This window comes from Tachysurus vachellii, chromosome 6 (assembly GCF_030014155.1).
Source record: "Tachysurus vachellii isolate PV-2020 chromosome 6, HZAU_Pvac_v1, whole genome shotgun sequence".
NCBI lineage: Eukaryota > Metazoa > Chordata > Actinopteri > Siluriformes > Bagridae > Tachysurus > Tachysurus vachellii.
In genome coordinates this window covers 14,952,230-14,969,845 of record NC_083465.1, presented here as the reverse complement: position 1 = coordinate 14,969,845, position 17,616 = coordinate 14,952,230, and the positions used below count along the sequence as shown (strand labels likewise).

The 17,616-nt window shown below is 39.1% G+C and overlaps 1 protein-coding gene across 1 annotated transcript in view; it reads right to left on the bottom strand.

The window, feature by feature from the left end:
* The window catches only part of zgc:171482 (zinc finger protein), a 69,740-nt gene that overhangs the window by 34,967 nt on the left and 17,157 nt on the right, over positions 1-17,616 (bottom strand). Inside the window, exon 3 of the mRNA XM_060871381.1 lies at positions 10,229-10,321. Coding sequence (XP_060727364.1) covers positions 10,229-10,321 — 93 coding nt within the window. The remainder of the gene's footprint in view (positions 1-10,228; positions 10,322-17,616) is intronic.

Here is a 17,616-nt window from a genome sequence, read left to right as displayed (position 1 = left end):
GGGCTTGGTGAATGTTTTCATTCATATTTCAAAAATGTTGCAAGTAAAGTGGGCATAGAAATGATAGAAATCACCAGGAACAGAAAACATGATGATATAGTCACATAGTAACTAATTCATAAATTACTAATATTTACTAAAAATCTTTGTAAATGAAATCAAATTGGATTTAAATAAAAAAATAAAAACAACAACTTTGTTCACAGATTATTTCTAGTATTTCTTTGTGTGTGTGTGTGTGTGTGTGTGTGTGTGTGTGTGTGTGTGTGTGTGTGTGAGTGAGTGTGAGTGTGTAGATCAAGCTATCCTGAATACAGCACTCTGGCTCTAATTTTTGATCACACGCTTGAAAACGATATGATGAAATACTGTATTATACCTGAGAAACGTTTCACAATACCGAACATGTATTGCAATGTTTTTCTGACAACTGTCAACTGAATAAAATGTCAATATTACGTCTTTAATATTTTCCACTAAACGAAATACTGTGCATCGGAGATAAAACTGCATTTTAACGTGAGATGCTTGTTACTCAGAGTAACAGTAAAGTCAGTAAGTAGTGAAGACTAAACTTAAGTCTGAACTACCGAATTATTCCAAAAGCACATGTTATTTACGTATATATCGATATCTCATCATTACAGTCCAATTTACTTGCTAGAAGAAAAATACTCTTAAACGATGCCGCTGTAAAACGAGTGTCTTTTTAGTATGTTAAGTATACAGTACATATAAATAGAAAGACATTTGTACCATACTTGATTTATTTTCAGCTGAAAAAAAAAAACCACTTCATATGGTCAATTTAAGCACAAGCCTCATCGTCATCATCTCTTTACTCATCAGTCTCACAGAGAATATAACAGTGTTCTGTTCTGTCGGTGCGTTTCTTTTCATCTGTGTCTTTTTATTCGGTCGTTTAAACATTTTAAATCTGTCTGCTGTCATCGGTACTGAGTGTATAAATGCTCTTCTCTGTTGTGCCAACGTGATGGTATGAGAGTCTGTATCTCCTTTCACACACTCATTATTCATTAGGCATATTATGTCACATTAGAAATGACACTGAAATGATAAATAGCTTGGCCAGCACCATGCCACATCTACTCTCTGTCTATAAATGGCCTTTTTCTTGTTAGTTTTTTTTTTTTTTTTTACTGAGCACATGACCTGATTCTGGTGAGCTGGATACTGGGGTGGTGTCCTGTTTGCTGGTTATAGAGGAGCTGTGCAGACAGGAGAGGAGCTACTCAAAAAGCCTTTAACGCCTACCATCTCCCTAAAGACACAGCAAGTGTCTGCCTTGCTTGGATTCAGTGCTCAGCTCAAAAATAACGGCCGTCTGTGCTCCCTCTGTTACAACTCGTGCCGTTGTTGGTACTGCAATTTGTGTGTATATGTGTGTAAGGAGGAGGTGGGGGGTGGGGGGTTGTGGTGGTGAGATGGACAGAATGGTGTTTGTATCATACATGTGATGATTTGGTTCAATTTGTGTGTTTTTGTGTGTGTGTGTGTGTTTGTGTGTGTGTGTCCACCTAACTGCAAGAGTAGAAAGAACATTTGAATTAAACAAAAACCTCCTCTTATACGCCCATGTTTCAAGCAGAGTTTATTACGTTGGCTTTGTAGAAGCCAACATTCTGTTTTCCTATTTCAGCTTAGACAAAAATTGATAAAATTTAATGCGGCCTAGGGCTTTTGAGCCACATGCACCAAATTCGGATATGTTGTAGACTCTGGTCTGAAATTTGTTGCTTACTTTTCTAAGTGATCCGAGTACCGGTTCTTCTGGTACCGGGTCTCAAAATGGCCTTTTTTCCCATAGACTCCCATTATAAACTTTGGAGGTTTAGAACTCGGCAAGCTTTCGAACTATCTACACCAAACTCGGCCAGCTCCTTTAGGGTGATACTCTGAACACAGTTTTAAATTGCTGTACCGACTGGCCTTTCGGTTGTCCCGCAGCCCCGCCTCAAATTATGCAAAATCAAAAAAAGTTTTACAACATGGACAAGTGACATATCAAAACACTCAGAACTTCCTCATGTGTATTCTGATGACGTCACGTGACGTCACGTGAAAATAAAAAAAGTTGCACAACATGGGCATGTGATATATCAAAACACTCAGCACAATGAGAAGAACTTCCTCAGGAGTATTCGGATGACATCACATGCTCATCTCCACTTGCCTCCAAATGTTTTGGCACCCTATCTTTCTGTCCACTTGCCTCCAAAAGTAACACTGACCCTTATGTCCACTCGCCTCCAAAAAGCACCGGCCTTTGCGAATACTTGCCTCGTCAAATCCAACATCAAAGTTTGTCGCGACGAACTTTACAAATCTAGTTATTATTTGTAGTTTATGTGAATAGACTTTGATTTTTTGATTCTGGTAATTTGGCGATTGGACTCTTTTATTCAGCCCGCAGGTCCGTGGTGCAGGTCAATGGCTTAATCACTGTAATCAGAAAAACATTCTTCAACTATAATTTGGAGTCAAACACTACGACTCTGGACAGCTCTGGGAAATTAGATTAATATTGAGTCATTCCTATAATGTATAAATAAAGCTGATTGTAAGATCCCTCCTTTTTTGTCTGATAAAGGGTAAATAAAGTGGGCATGAAGGGGTACTTGGTGCTTGTCAGACTAAAGTCTTTGTGGAGAGATCGGGATTTTAATATTATATTTAAGGTTCGTTTTTACCTTTGATTCTCAACTCAGATAAAACCTTATGATCACGGTCATGAGTTTTTTTGTCTACACAATTGACAGCAACTTGTGCTCTATAAAATTGATGACTCTCCCTGATGTTGCTCTGCATGCTCAGGTCAGGCATCCTCTAGCATCCTATTAAAGATACTCTTTGAAGACCATGAAAAAAAAAATACACAGAGATGTTTTTGCATAAAGATAAATTCTTGCTTGGATGAAAGCGAAATATTTTCACAAGTTTGAAACATCTGAATAAGTGACAATTCGCTATTGATGACGCTTGTTGAGAGTAGGAGGCTTTTGACAGTGTTTTCATTTGGTCTCACACTGTGCATTCGTTCTTCATCTACAAATGTTTCTCTCTCTTTCTCTCACTCACCCCCATTGCATACACATCTGGCTGTTCTCATTTACATGTGACCTATTTTGTGAACACACAAAAAAAAAAAAGGTTTGAAGGCTGTGACAGTGTCTGGCCATGCCCTGCTTTTAACAAAGAGCTTTTAATTAAGTGTCTGTTTATCACTCTCTCCTATTTCCTACATTCTGCTCTTCCAGTGTTTGGAGGGGTGTGAAAACATGGCTAAAAATAAATGCTGCAAAAAAAGCTGCAGACTATGGTGCAAACTAATTCTCTCTAGGATGTGCACAAAATACAGATGGGGGAAAAAAAAATCAACAGAATAGGGAAAAACTCCTCCTATTCCCTCCTCCTAGCTTGCTCATATAAGCAATAAGACAGAGATCAATCCAACATGTTAAAACAACAAGAAAAGCTGCACAGGCTTACACAAAATTCCAAAGAAAGATATCCCTTCTTTACGTTCTTCTTTCTTTGGGTTTGTTCCTGAGTCTGAGCACCTGTGTGACATGTATGAGGACATTCTCCAGTGCTCACTGCTGCTTAAACTTAGTAGTTCTTAGCTGCAGGCACAGAGTCACTAAACAACTTTATGGAATCAAGCAGATACAAACCAGTCCATAACATGGATATTCATAATGCATTGCTAACTTCAACTGGTCATGGTGGCATGGGTTCCATAAAACTGAGGCTGTCTCCATAAAAAAAAAAAAAAAAATACAGAGAAGATGCAAGTCAGTGCTGAGATCACACAGTATCTAGCAGCCTTGTCATAACACATTTAGGAATCGATTGAGTGGGCGAATGGACGGACGGACGGAGCAGGAATACTGACATATAGGGCATACCACAAGATTTTCAATGGATGGATGGATGGACGGACGGACGGATGGAGCAGGAATACTGACATATAGGGCATACATCAAGATTTTGGACGGACGGACGGACGGACGGACAGACAGACAGATATATAGATATATAGATAGACAGAGCAGGAATACTGACACATAGGGCATACCACAAGATTTAAGATGGATGGATGGATGGATGGATGGATGGACAGATTGATGGACAGATTGATGGATAGAGCAGGAATACTGACACATAGGGCATACCATAAGATTTAAGATGATCAAATGTTTATGAGATTTTGGAATTAAGATTAAACATTATCAAAGTAATAGGAAGGCAGACTATAGTTTCTCTTTCTGTCGCTCCAGAGTACAATGCCAGATATAGTCTCTTGTACTTCTGGCTTTGCAAGTCTGCAACACCTTAAACATGTGATTTCACAATGATAAAAAGGAACCTCACACAGTGCCACCCAGCACACGAGGTTGATATTTAAAGGTGCTCCGCATGCATCATGTTACTGGCAGTTGGTTTAAGTGCTGACGTCTGTTCTTGCTGCTGTTTGATTAGTTAGAGCAGTGGTGATGCTCTCTATGGCTCCTCCAGGATAGAAAGTATAGCAAAAGGAAATCAGGCAGGCCTGACTGAGTACCTCATGGTCCCCAGCAGAATTATTCATAACAAGTGTTCTAATGAGCTCTTTATAAGCACACAGTCTCATGCTCAAACTGACTGCACCTAAGGACATTCCTCCACAGACTACCTATCAGCTGAATTTTTCATAAGCCAGTAAATGAACCCTTTCAACATCAGCCTTGAGGACATTAATTAGACCCAGGAACTTCCTGTTCAGTCAGACAGTATAGACACTCACACAGTGGTTTAGTGTTGCTTTATCTCTGCATTCCAGGACATTTGATTTGTTAGAAATAAAACACAATAGGTCATGATGTGGAAATAATTAATGACAGTAATAAATGATGTGTCCTGATGCAAAAAGCATTTTTAACTGATTGTAGTACTACAACCGAATATTTAATAATATGTAATTGATATTATTATTGGTCATAACATTGTTTTTATTACTACTTTTTCATCCAAAAACAGCTATTCATGCGCTAGACTTAGACTCTCTTTCTTTTCTCTCTCTTGAAACTAATTTCCAGAAAAATAAAACAACAACAAAATTGCAACCAAAAAATATACAGCTTATCTTGTTACTGTCATAGGACAGAGGACACAAAAAGTCCTCTGTCTTGAAGACTTTCCTCATGGTGAAAGATTTACATTTACATTTATGGCATTTGACAGACACCGTTATCCAGAGTGACTTACATTTATCTCATTTATACAGCTGAGCAATTAAGGGTTAAGGGCCTTGCTAAGGGGCCCAAGAGTGGAAGCTTGGTGGACCTGGGATTCAAATTCATGCCATTCTGATCAGTAGTCCAACACCTTAACCACTAAGCTAAAGCGTCCCCCAAATTTATTGACAAGCACTGATATCTGAAATGCCATAATGTGAAATAAATGTCTCCTTAAACCAGCTTCACCATATCAACCACCATATTTTTCCATACACAAAGTTTCAATATATTAATAATTAAAAATGGGTTAAAGTTAATCATTAACCTATTAAAATGATATTTTATTATCAAATTGATATTAGTTATATAAATGTAACTGTGAGCAGGCACTACGATCGAAACTCAACACGTTCAGGCCAATCAGATTCAAGAGTGATAAAATCACATGAATAATAACTATAAAACAAAAAAGAATCTTTTCTTGCAAAAATGGGATGATGTGCATTGTGGGAATATATGATTATAAGCCTTTTATTAATTATGCATTTAATGCCTTTTAAAACCAGATGTTCCAATCTGTGAAACCCATAGAGATAAAAATATTCAAATATTTAAAAAGCACACTGGTCACATGATCCCATTCTTTCGTGGAGAGCCGGTGCCATTACCGCGAATCATCTGCACTTGTGAAGTGGATGACAACCCGATAGCTCCTGATCACAGTGACAGAAACATTATAGGTTATATGGTTACACAACCATGTCATGATCGTTAAAAAAAGCTCTTCGGTAGCTTTCAAACTTCACCAGACCCAAAGCTCTGCAAGCCACAGTGTCGGCGGTAATGAAAGACGGGCGATTTAACTGACTTTGGAGATCTGGTTAAAATATTATTATTATTATTATTATTAATAAATTTGTATTAATATTAACAAATTATTTAACATAGACTAATTCAATCATTCTATTAAGTTTTGGGAATGTATTTACTTACTTTAAATTTTTTGTAAGATATGGTAAACCTACAGTGCATTTTGTTTACACATTCTGATAATTGAATAGTGAAGCCGGTATCACGGATTAAATCGATTAGATGACCAGAGTGTTTCATTACATCCCTAATGTCTTTTTGTATTTGGTGAGCCATATAGGAGTTTAACACAAATTTCATTTTTATATTACTTTATATTTAGTCCCGTGTTCCAGGAGACCTTCAGTAAGGAGTTATTATGAGAACACATTACTTTACCATAGGTGCAATTACTTACGGCCTGTATTGTGAGAGGTACAGTGACCACTGTGTTTTTGCACATACATTAGCGTTAGGGATGTTGTAGCTCAGTGTTTAAGGTGTTCGACTACTGATCGGAAGGTCATTGGTTCGAATCCCAGGTCCACCAAGTTGCCACTGCAAGGCCCCTAAACAAGGCCCCTAACCCTCAATTGCTAAGGTGTATAAAAATGTAAGTCACTCTGGATAAGCATGTCTGCTAAATGCTGTAAATGTAATGTAAATGTTTTCATAATTAAAAAAAAGAAATAAAATCCAGTGTACAATAATTCTCAGGATCTTGCTGTAGCCTACTGGCAAGAGAAGGAAGCTTGGGACGTTCAGGTAAAATGACTTTTCCTAGACAGACACGCTAGTTTCTTGTTCAAGTGCTTTTAGCTTTTCTAATTTATTTCCCCACATTTGAAACAGCAGGTATTAATCTCCATTTAATTCAGAGAACGCTTTGATCCTTGCAGCCAGACGACTGCTGCACTGGCCGTCTCTCTCTCCTCCTGAAAGCAGCTGAGGAAAATATTAGCATTTGGTTTAAGAAGCGAAAATAAGGCACAAATTATCTTGACTTTAGAATATGTCACCTTTACTGTCCTATTTATTTCAGTCTTACAGCAATAGCAGCCTATTGCCAAAACAAAACTCCCTGTTTGTTGTGACAGCTTCTGGCAGGTATGATTTAGAAAACAGCTATCTACAGGTTTTCCCTGCAATTTACCTGCAGGTTGACATGCAATCTACTGTTGAGAGCAGCAGCTTGACTGTACACACAAGCTGTCTGTTAAAAAAAGTGTCACTGAATGCTCATCAAGCAAACACACAGGTGTAGCATTGTTAGCATATTTCTATGGTATACATTATTACAGGTTGGGTTCATTTCCTGTTTTCACTAAGGGCCTTTTTACACCTGGTCACTTCATGTGTTTTCTCTGATCCGATAGCTATCTGATTCCTTAAAACTGTTCCATTTTGTAATGAGTCTGTCTGTGTTTTGCCCTCGGTGGCTTATGCCCCTTTTCCACCAAAAAGAACCGGGTGCTGGTTCAGAGCTAGCACTGGTGCTGGTTCAAAGTTGGTTCCACTGGCGAACCTTCTAAGAACCGGTTTGTCTTTCCACCGGCTAAAGAGCCGTCACAGAGCCGAGTCTGACGTCACTGTATACGTGTCACGTGTCCCAGCAACTTTAGCGCAGCAGCGGCAAACACAAACACATCAACAATGGCGGATGTTGCTTTACTGTTAATGCTCATGGCTTTGTGAACCTACATTAACACCCAAACGGAGCGAATCCAACGTGTACGTGCAGCTCCATGTAATCTGTAAAAACGGAGGTTGTAACCGAGAAAGTACATAACGTTATTTTTCATTAACACAGAAAAAAGTTAGCCTTAGCATGTAGCTACTTACTATCATGTGTGCTTAAAGTAAAAAAGTATTAAACATTAGTATACTTAAGGTACATTATCAAATGCGCTAACAGTAGCCCCGCCCACAGCCCCTGACACAAGCGGTTCTTAAGACTAGACCAGCAACGTTTTGGTGCTACTTAAGAACCACTTTTTCCTGGTTCAGAGCTGGTGCTTTGGCTGTCAAAACAGAAAGAACTGGTTCTGAATTAGGCTCTGGCTATGAACCAGCACTCGAACTGCCTCAGTGGGAAAGGGGCATTAGTGATTAGCACGTTCGCCTCACACCTCCAGTGTTGGGATTCGATTCCCGCCTCCGCCTTGTGTGTGTGGAGTTTGCATGTTCTCCCCGTGCCTCGGGGGTTTCCTCCGGGTACTCCTTTTTCCTCCCCCGGTCCAAAGACATGCATGGTAGGTTGATTGGCATCTCTGGAAAATTGTCCATAGTGTGTGATTGCGTGAGTGAATGAGTGTGTGTGTGTGTGCGCCCTGCGATGGGTTGGCACTCCGTCCAGGGTGTGTCCTGCCTTGATGCCCGATGACGCCTGAGATAGGCACAGGCTCCCCGTGACCCGAGGTAGTTCGGATAAGCGGTAGAAAATGAGTGAGTGAGAGTGAGTGTTTTGCCCTGTTTCTGTCTGCTGGTTTGCCTTGCTGTTAATTGTTTGCCCCACCCACTTGTTTGTTGCCATGGACACTAATTTAACTCAATCTTTCCCTCAGGTGTGTTGTCTTAGTCGCTGATTGTCTCTGCTTGGTGATTGGTTCCTGTTTGTTATATCTACTCTGTTTGTTCACTTCCCTGGTGCTAGTCCTTGTTGAATGTTTATGTCTATGTTCCTGTTTCCTGTTTGCTCAGGGTTCTGCCCTGTTTTGCCTGCCTGTCTGTTTGCCTGTTTCGTGGTTTGTATTAATAAAAGTTTGAACTGCATTTGGATCATCACTCGCCTTTGCCTCACCGTGACACATTTACATTAGGCCACATAAATGCGTCTTGGCGAATTGGATATCAATCCGATCTTTCTACTCCCGCCCAAAATGCAAATCTATTTTACCTCATTTCCGGGGTAATGGGGTTTCTGGTGCGATGCATGACTCGTGAGTCACCTGCGAATGACGTACTTAAGTTTGGGAGGAGTATAGCGCTGACGTATGTGGCTTAAACAACCACATTCATTTACGCCTATCCAGTTTCATCTGAAATGCGTCCCAGACCACCGCCTGAAGAGGTGTGAACGATCGGATTTATATCTGTCTCAAAAATGTTTCGGAGGGCATTTAGACCAGGTCTTTTTACGATCGGATAGCTATCGGATCACAGAAAACGCATGAAGTGACCAGGTGTAAAAAGCCCCAAAGTAAAGCTCAGAAGATGGAGCAGCAATTTTTAATGCTTAATAAAAAAACTAATTCAATGATATCAACCATCAGGCATAATTGTGCTGAAACACAAGAAAGCCAGAGCTAATATTAATATTAATAACAAAGGAAATGTAGAAGTAGTAGAGATGTTGGACTCAAACTTGCAGTATGCAGACTTGGCTCAGCGAGTTAGCGAATTACAAGATGACAAGTGCGATGGTGTTGATGTTGCTAGTAGAGTAAAAGTGCAACCATTGGAACCTGATCTGTTTGAGCAGGGTGTACAGAAGATGAGGTGAGAGAGTTAAAGCATTAAAACTCTGCTGCACCTGTCACAAGGGGACAATTCCCAGAGTCCCAGTGGCGCCATCAGCAAGCAGCCAAATGGCATTTTTGGTAATTAAGGAAACCGTTAGCTGACAATAAAACAGACCAACATGTTAATGAATTAAATAAAGAAATAAATGAATAAACAAACAAATAAATAAATAAACATTGATATAGTGATTATTTTTATACTATTTAGCAGCTTTAGATTCAAACTTGCACATGCACAGTACAGGTTTGAATACTGGGCTCAAAGAAAATCATTGGGAAATAAATCATTGGGAAATGATGTACAGCTTCTCTCAATTGGCTTCAACCGTTCCTGTGCATTCCTCTCCAACCGTTACTATGGACTGAGATTCTGATAATGTACAGTACTTGTGTATTAACTATAAAACACACTACCGCACAAAGAACACTGACAATACTTGACATTCTAAGATAACTTATAGAGAGCAGTTTCAGCAAGGAACTGCATTATCAGCTCCAGGTCAATAAAGTCATCCAATAGCTCCTGTGATTCTGCACAGAAAAGGTTAATGAACATTCACTGCTGCAGGGTGTTGGTGTAAGAGTAGAGCACAATCTAGTTCTCTCACATCAACATACCGGGTTGTCTGGTCTCAGTCTTTTAGAAGGAGGACCACCATCTTCTGGGTGGAGCATGTAGAACAGACGCACTTTGTTGGCATGTTTCTTGCTCTGTTATAAAAAAAAAAAACGAAAAGCACAATATGAAAATCAGACTTATTAGAAATTGGGAAATGATGGGTAAAAAAACGAAGCTTTCATTCATTCTGTGGACACAAGAGATAATACAACAAATACATTCCAAGACTTCTAATAACCTGTGGAATGTGATCACAGATTATCATGTCCATGTGATAGCTTAGTGACCTCAGATTCATTCACAAATACAGCAACTCGCAGCTTCTATATGACCAGAGACTGGTAATTTTCAGAGAGCTGAAGATTTCCAGCCTCATGAGAAAAAACAACCATTGGTGACTTGATGTGTACAAGACAAATTACGCAAAGTTTAACTTTATGCAAATCTGAAGAGATTAGGCACAGAGACTACCAATGGGAGTGAAGACAGCAGAGCAGACATTTCTCCTTCATCTTGTATAATACGATGCAGATATGCACTGATGCATTTTATATCCAAACTCCAAATCACCCTCCAAAATGTTTCAATTTAGATGATCCGCACACTGATAAACATTATTACTATGGCAACCAATATCAGGAATGCCTCCTGGCTACTTCGTAGTACTGCGACTGGAGACTTGCAGATAAAATCACTGTTTGTTTAATCACTGTACAGTTTAATGATTTTAAACTAAATCATTCTTCCATTTAGGTTCTTAATTTTGCTGCCATAGCAACAGCAAGTAAAATTATAAGTCTCTGGTCAGAGAGAATGATAGGACCTTGACTGATGATTTGCAAGCGGTCCGAAAAACGATCAGTCACTATTCGTTATATATCTCCAGTGTAGAGCTGCAATGTGGAGAGATCCAACAAATGCTTTCTGCATTGACATATGAGAAGTAATGGCTGATAATAACTGATGATGCAGGTTCTGTATCTTGAGTCCTTGTGTAAATAATCAACTTTCACATCTTGATCATTCACATCAGAACTTTTACTTCATATCAAATGGAAGCTGCTAAAAAAAAAAAAAAAAGAATTAAAAAGAAGCCTTTTGGAATAATAAAACGAATATGAGCATCACTACAATGTGATAAATGTGAGTTTGTTAAAAACAAATAGATTGCTCTGATTTACAAATTTTGTTTACTAAAACTGTGAATGTCGCGATTTGTCAGATCTCCCACAGAACACTTAATAGGATTACGCAAGCTGCTCGCAGCACATTTGTGATTTATTAAAATGCATCTTTAAAATAACCATCTTTAGTCATCAATACTGCAGATTAATCAACAAACAGTTAGATTATTTAGATATTAAAATTACTACATAAAAATCTTCAGGCCTCTGCTTGACCTCAATTTTATGTCATTCACTTTGATTTCGTCCTTCTGACTGACTTCAGTGTGACTAACTGGGTCAAATTCAACATGAGTAAAAAAATAAATAAATAAAAAAGCATGGAAGGAAGAACAATCCATTTTTCCCCACAAAAAAATATCTAAAAGTTTGATGATTACAGGAAGTAGTTCACACTGACAAAACTAGGACTTGCTTCTTAGCCCAATATCTCTGCTTTCACAGGGAACAAATGGCATTTCTCACACTCGCAGAGCCGAGAAGCGGTAACGCTCTAAAGACAATGAGGATTTTGTCCTGCCGGCCAGATGGCTAGTCTGAGGGCGTTAACACTTGCACTAAGGTTACTCTCTGCCACCCAAACACTTTTATTATTTCATAGGGAACCGAACATCCCAGCATGCCAAAAGAGTTGGCTTGTACCTGTAGTTTGAAATATGCATGTACATCCTTCACTTTTAGAATAATTAGAAGCTTCTCAAGTTTCAGATTGTTAGGCTGGACCAAAGAAGATATAACACTCACATCAAAACTACTTACTGAAATAAGTGACTCAGGGGAATGATCCTGATTATGAAGTCTTCAGCTGCACTATTCTGTATTTTTATTGTATTTATATAGACTATCTTTGTATGTAGTATATACTGTATTCTATTACTGTACTTAGAAGCATTCCTTTAGGCTAATAGTTTTAATGAAAAAGAATGACACATTAACACATTAACTGTGTGTGTGTGTGTGTGTGTGTGTAAAAGAGTGAAGGGTATTAAAACATATCAAAGTGCTGTGTATGACAGAGTCATTAATTCATATCTATGTAAATTTTAATTTAAGAGTCTGAGATGTAGTATGCTTCTGTCCACAAGATGGGCTGTATTTTTTATGTCTGTCTCTCGCAGCCTTTTCTGCAGAGCTGCAATTTCCAGAGTTCATTGTGTGCAGATGCATTTTCTAACCGCCGCTAATATAATCGAAAAATTCGGCTATCAATGAATCCCCATATCACGCACACAGCTGAAATCTGGCCCTTTGAAGATCATAATATTGAGTTTTGAAAATTTGAAGCCCTACAGCCAACATAAACGAAGGAAGTAAAGGGAAAAGGATTTTCCGAGGATGTCAGCACCAATGACAGCTATTCGGGTCTGTTTTTTAAGCTGATATATTGCTGGAGATTTATATGATATCATTTAGAAATAATCGTTATGCTTGCTGTTTAAAAGTTGATACGTGTGTCGATTTGCTTGTAAGAGAATAAGAGGTATTACCAACGCCTGCCTCAGAGCATCAACAGAGAACAGACTGCTACTATATTTTGAAATGTGTGTGTGGGAAAAATGCTGCTATGGTGTTTAAGAAGACAAAAAACCTCCTTGCTGACTTTTTGAGTAGGATACAGAAAGATATAGAGGAAGTTACTCAACATACAGGAAAAATTCTCTACATCAATACACGATGAAATCATTCCTACATGTTAATTCCATTATGTCCGTGCCTGTATTTTTCTTTCATTTTTGGGCTATGACAAAATAAATAGATCATTATTTCACAATGCTTGCAAGTTGTGTTACTGTTGTTTTATACTGTATGTGTGTGCGATCAACTGGCCGTAACTCAAAAACAAAACAAAATACTTTTAAACCAGACACTGGGGTCACATACACAGGTCATGAAGGGTTCATTACTGTCTTCTCTCACACTTCTTGTGTAAATATAACACATTTCATTTGCTATATTATTGCAAACATGCATCAGCATTACATCACTAAAAAGTCTTTCATCCTACAAGATATTGACTCCGATATTCTGTAGTAGCTAAAACTTTCACAAAGTTTATATTTTAACCCACGCCAGAGTGTACTCTACTGTAACGGCGCTGAGGGCTGAAATATATCCCATGTACTGTTTAGTTTATGAGCCTAGTCTGGAGAATATAACATGAATATTGCATTTTGTAGTGTTTCTAGCTAGAAATGATGCCTGTGCCCTGCAGACTGTGGCACATGGTAAGAGAAATTCACGAGAATACTACACTTGTGTTTCCTTTTACCACACAGAGCTCAGCACAATCCAGGTGTTAGAGGCTGCCTTAATATACAGTAAGAGCTTATTGGTTATAGTGCTGATGCTGTGTAAAATGGGCTCCATTCATTAATTAATCATTGAAATAGCAATGAATCTTCATTATCTGCTTTGTTCTGGTCAGGGTCAATGCAGTTTAACTCTTTTTACCAGAGTCCAAAAACTATAATTTGCACCTGTTTTGGTGTGCATGTTCAGCATTAAATGTTTTTGTCATGTTGTACAACATAGTGGTGGTTAATGGCTCACGTTCAAATGTCTGTGACATTCAGGGCTTTAAGAATTTGTTGTTTTATAAGCATTTCTGTTTTTACCTAAACTTCTAGGGGCAATCATTTGCAGAGATATTTTTTTCCACACAAAAGTAAATTGTGATATCAAACCCATTCCTGTGCTCTGAGATGCCCCAAGTGCTTTTTCATAATCATTTAAAATTTGCAGGCATTATCTTCAAACCAATTCAACACCACTCAAGGTGTGCAAGGTTATCCAAACAGGGGAACATCTCATTCTGAAAGGCAAAAGTGTCCTAATTTTATATCAGATTTGCGGCGATAAAATAATTTGTTTGTTTGTACTGATAGGGGGCACGGTGGCTTAGTGGTTAGCACGTTCGCCTCACACCTCCAGGGTCGGGGTTCGATTCCCGCCTCCGCCTTGTGTGTGTGGAGTTTGCATGTTCTCCCCGTGCCTTGGGGGTTTCCTCCGGGTACTCCGGTTTCCTCCCCCGGTCCAAAGACATGCATGGTAGGTTGATTGGCATCTCTGGAAAATTGTCCCTAGTGTGTGATTGCGTGAGTGAATGAGTGTGTGTGTGCCCTGCGATGGGTTGGCACTCCGTCCAGGGTGTATCCTGCCTTGATGCCCGATGACGCCTGAGATAGGCACAGGCTCCCCGTGACCCGAGGTAGTTCGGATAAGCGGTAGAAAATGAATGAATGAATGAATGAATGTTTGTACTGATTGAAAAATGTGTTCTACCTGCATAATGGACCGCCAATGTACTGGTAAAATAGCCAAGTTCAAGAATATATAATCAGGATCGATCGATCAGGCTAACTTTGAGAGCGAATGGAAGTGGATATCTAAAAACAGCCTCCAAAAAACATGTAGATGTTGACTCAGGTCTGGTGTTAATGATGTAGCTGCCACATTAAATTGTTATAAATAAAGCAAACCATCATATTTTCTGCTCAAGTAATTTATGAACATTGCAAAGTTGCTTGAGGCTGTTTTACCTTATATTTTATCAAATGTCCTCTGAATATCCTTAGGCCCTTTAATTACTGCTCGAATACACCTTTTTATGCTCACTTTCCAGCCTGAAGTTAACCAGGTTAAATCAGCAAGAGAAACGAGCAGTAAGCTCTGCAGGTCACAGCAGCTCAGAAGGAAGGTTGAGAAACCCTGCTCACACACTCAAAAAAAAACTTGGTATTGTATAAGATTTGTCAAAAGTTCGAGCAACTTCAGCCCGTTGCATCAGTCAGGAATAGTCTTATGTCTCGGTGTATTGTGAGTTGAATTGAGAAAAACAGCCAAAAATGGGTGTGTTAAAAATGCATGTGTTATCAAGCACTGGCGTGCTGTTCTGTGTACTGCTCTGGATTTCTCATTTAAGGTAAAGCAATGCTAGCTGTGAATCTTCTAGCTGTGAATGTTTCATTCATAGATCTACTGTTTGGAAAAAGTAGTGATTATTTGGCCGTGTGACTGAATTCTGTTTTTAAAGTTCAGTCTTGTGGGTGTTGGAAAAAAAGGCAAAAATATACAGCTATATTTGTTTGTGTATGTGCGTGCGCGCGAGTGTGTGTGTGTATTTATGTATTTCAAGCACAATGCTCCAGGATTGTATAACCCAATAATAAGCATGTGTGTGGGTACAAGGTTGCTAACAGATATACTGAATGAGGTAAAGTGCAAAGTTTTTCTTAGTAAACCATAAGACAGATGAAGGATGTAGGTCAGAGCCATAAGACCTATAGCGCGAGAACTTGTAAACGAGTATGGATGTGTGTTGATGTATACCGTCTGCTTGGATTTAGCTCACCCTGGGCAGCGAGCATGCAGAGCCATTGATAGCCGAGTATGGGAGGAGGCTGGGGGCAGGATGGCTTGGAAACGTACAGGGAGGGAGGGAGAGAGAGAGAGAGAGAGAGAGAGAGAGAGAGAGAGAGAGAGAGAGAGAGAGAGAGAGAGAGAGAGAGAGAGAGAGAGAGAGAGCATATCCTGGCTGAATTACACTGACCCAGTATGAGCGGATGAAAGAGGACACTGATGCCAACAATGTGTGCCACGAGAGAATTTATATATTTTACTATTCCCTACTTCTTCATGAATCTTTGTTTTACTGATCCTGGACCTCTTGGATACAATCGGATTTATTCATAAAATGTTTCGTACGAGAATATACACAAGAAAATCATGAAAATTCCGTAATTTCCGTAATAAAAGTATTAATGTTTGATATCTAATAAACCTTACCTTCATCAACATAAAATCATATAATTTATACAAGATACAGTACTTTTAATTAAGCATTATACTCTAACATTTTAATATCTTATTTTGACATACAGTTTACAGTTTTGATTACAATCAAAAGTGGATTATAGAAGTGCTTTGCAGTCTTAATCAAAAGCATTTCCTAACCCTAGTTCACCAGGTCAGGGACTATAGAATACTATTACTACAAGAATACCATTGAGAACATTTCATGTTATTTGATTGGCATTAATTAAAGAACATAAAAGATGAAGAAAGCATGCCAAGACCAATGCATAAATTGAGATAAATAAATGATAACAAAAGAAATGATGCTATGTAAATGGAGGGTCAAGCCCTCGAGGTCTGCCTTCTCATATCCCTGAGCCACAAACAAATGCCTCGGATGACAGAAGATGTAGCACTGCATTACATGCTTATGAGAAAAAGGATGGTTCAAGACTGATATGATTTGTTCCCAAAATGAAAGTGAAATTTGTTCACAAAATGTCTTATAAATTGCTTCTGCTTACCATGCCATCCTTTAGGATACAGCTATCTGTCTGTCTGTCTGTCTGTCTGTCTGTCTGTCTGTCTGTCTGTCTGTCTGAGCTGCTTCTGTTTACCACACCATCCTTTAGGATACGTCTGTCCCTCTCTGTCTGTCTGTCTGTCTGTCTGTCTGTCTGAGCTGCTTCTGTTTACCACACCATCCTTTAGGATACGTCTGTCCCTCCCTCTCTGTCTGTCTGTCTGTCTGTCTGTCTGTCTGTCTGAGCTGCTTCTGTTTACCACACCATCCTTTAGGATACGTCTGTCCCTCTCTCTCTGTCTGTCTGTCTGTCTGAGCTGCTTCTGTTTGCCACACCATCCTTTAGGATACGTCTGTCCCTCCCTCTCTGTCTGTCTGTCTGTCTGTCTGAGCTGCTTCTGTTTACCACACCATCCTTTAGGATACGTCTGTCCCTTTCTCTATGTCCCTGTCTCCCTATCTGTCTGTCTGTCTGTCTGAGCTGCTTCTGTTTACCACACCATCCTTTAGGATACGTCTGTCCCTCTCTCTCTGTTTCTCTCCCTCTCCCTCAACCTGTCTCTCTAGTACTTTTGGTGAACTTCTGTTGTCTAGAATTAAAAATGTCACTGCTGATCCATTAACAGATCTGCATAAATTCAACATTCAAAGCAGAACCTAACAACTGGAAAGACATTGAAGGATTGTCCTTTCTGTTTATATCTATGAAAGCCATTACTTCCATCTGTCTCTCTTTTCATTCTTGAATTCTATTATGCCTCATTCACCTTAGATTCCTTCCATTTCTTTGCTCAGATTTCAGGTTTGGATGCTCAGTCAGAACGAGTCAAACTCAAAGCTTAAGCTGCAGTTGCAGGGATAGATTTTGGCCTACATTACTTAAAGA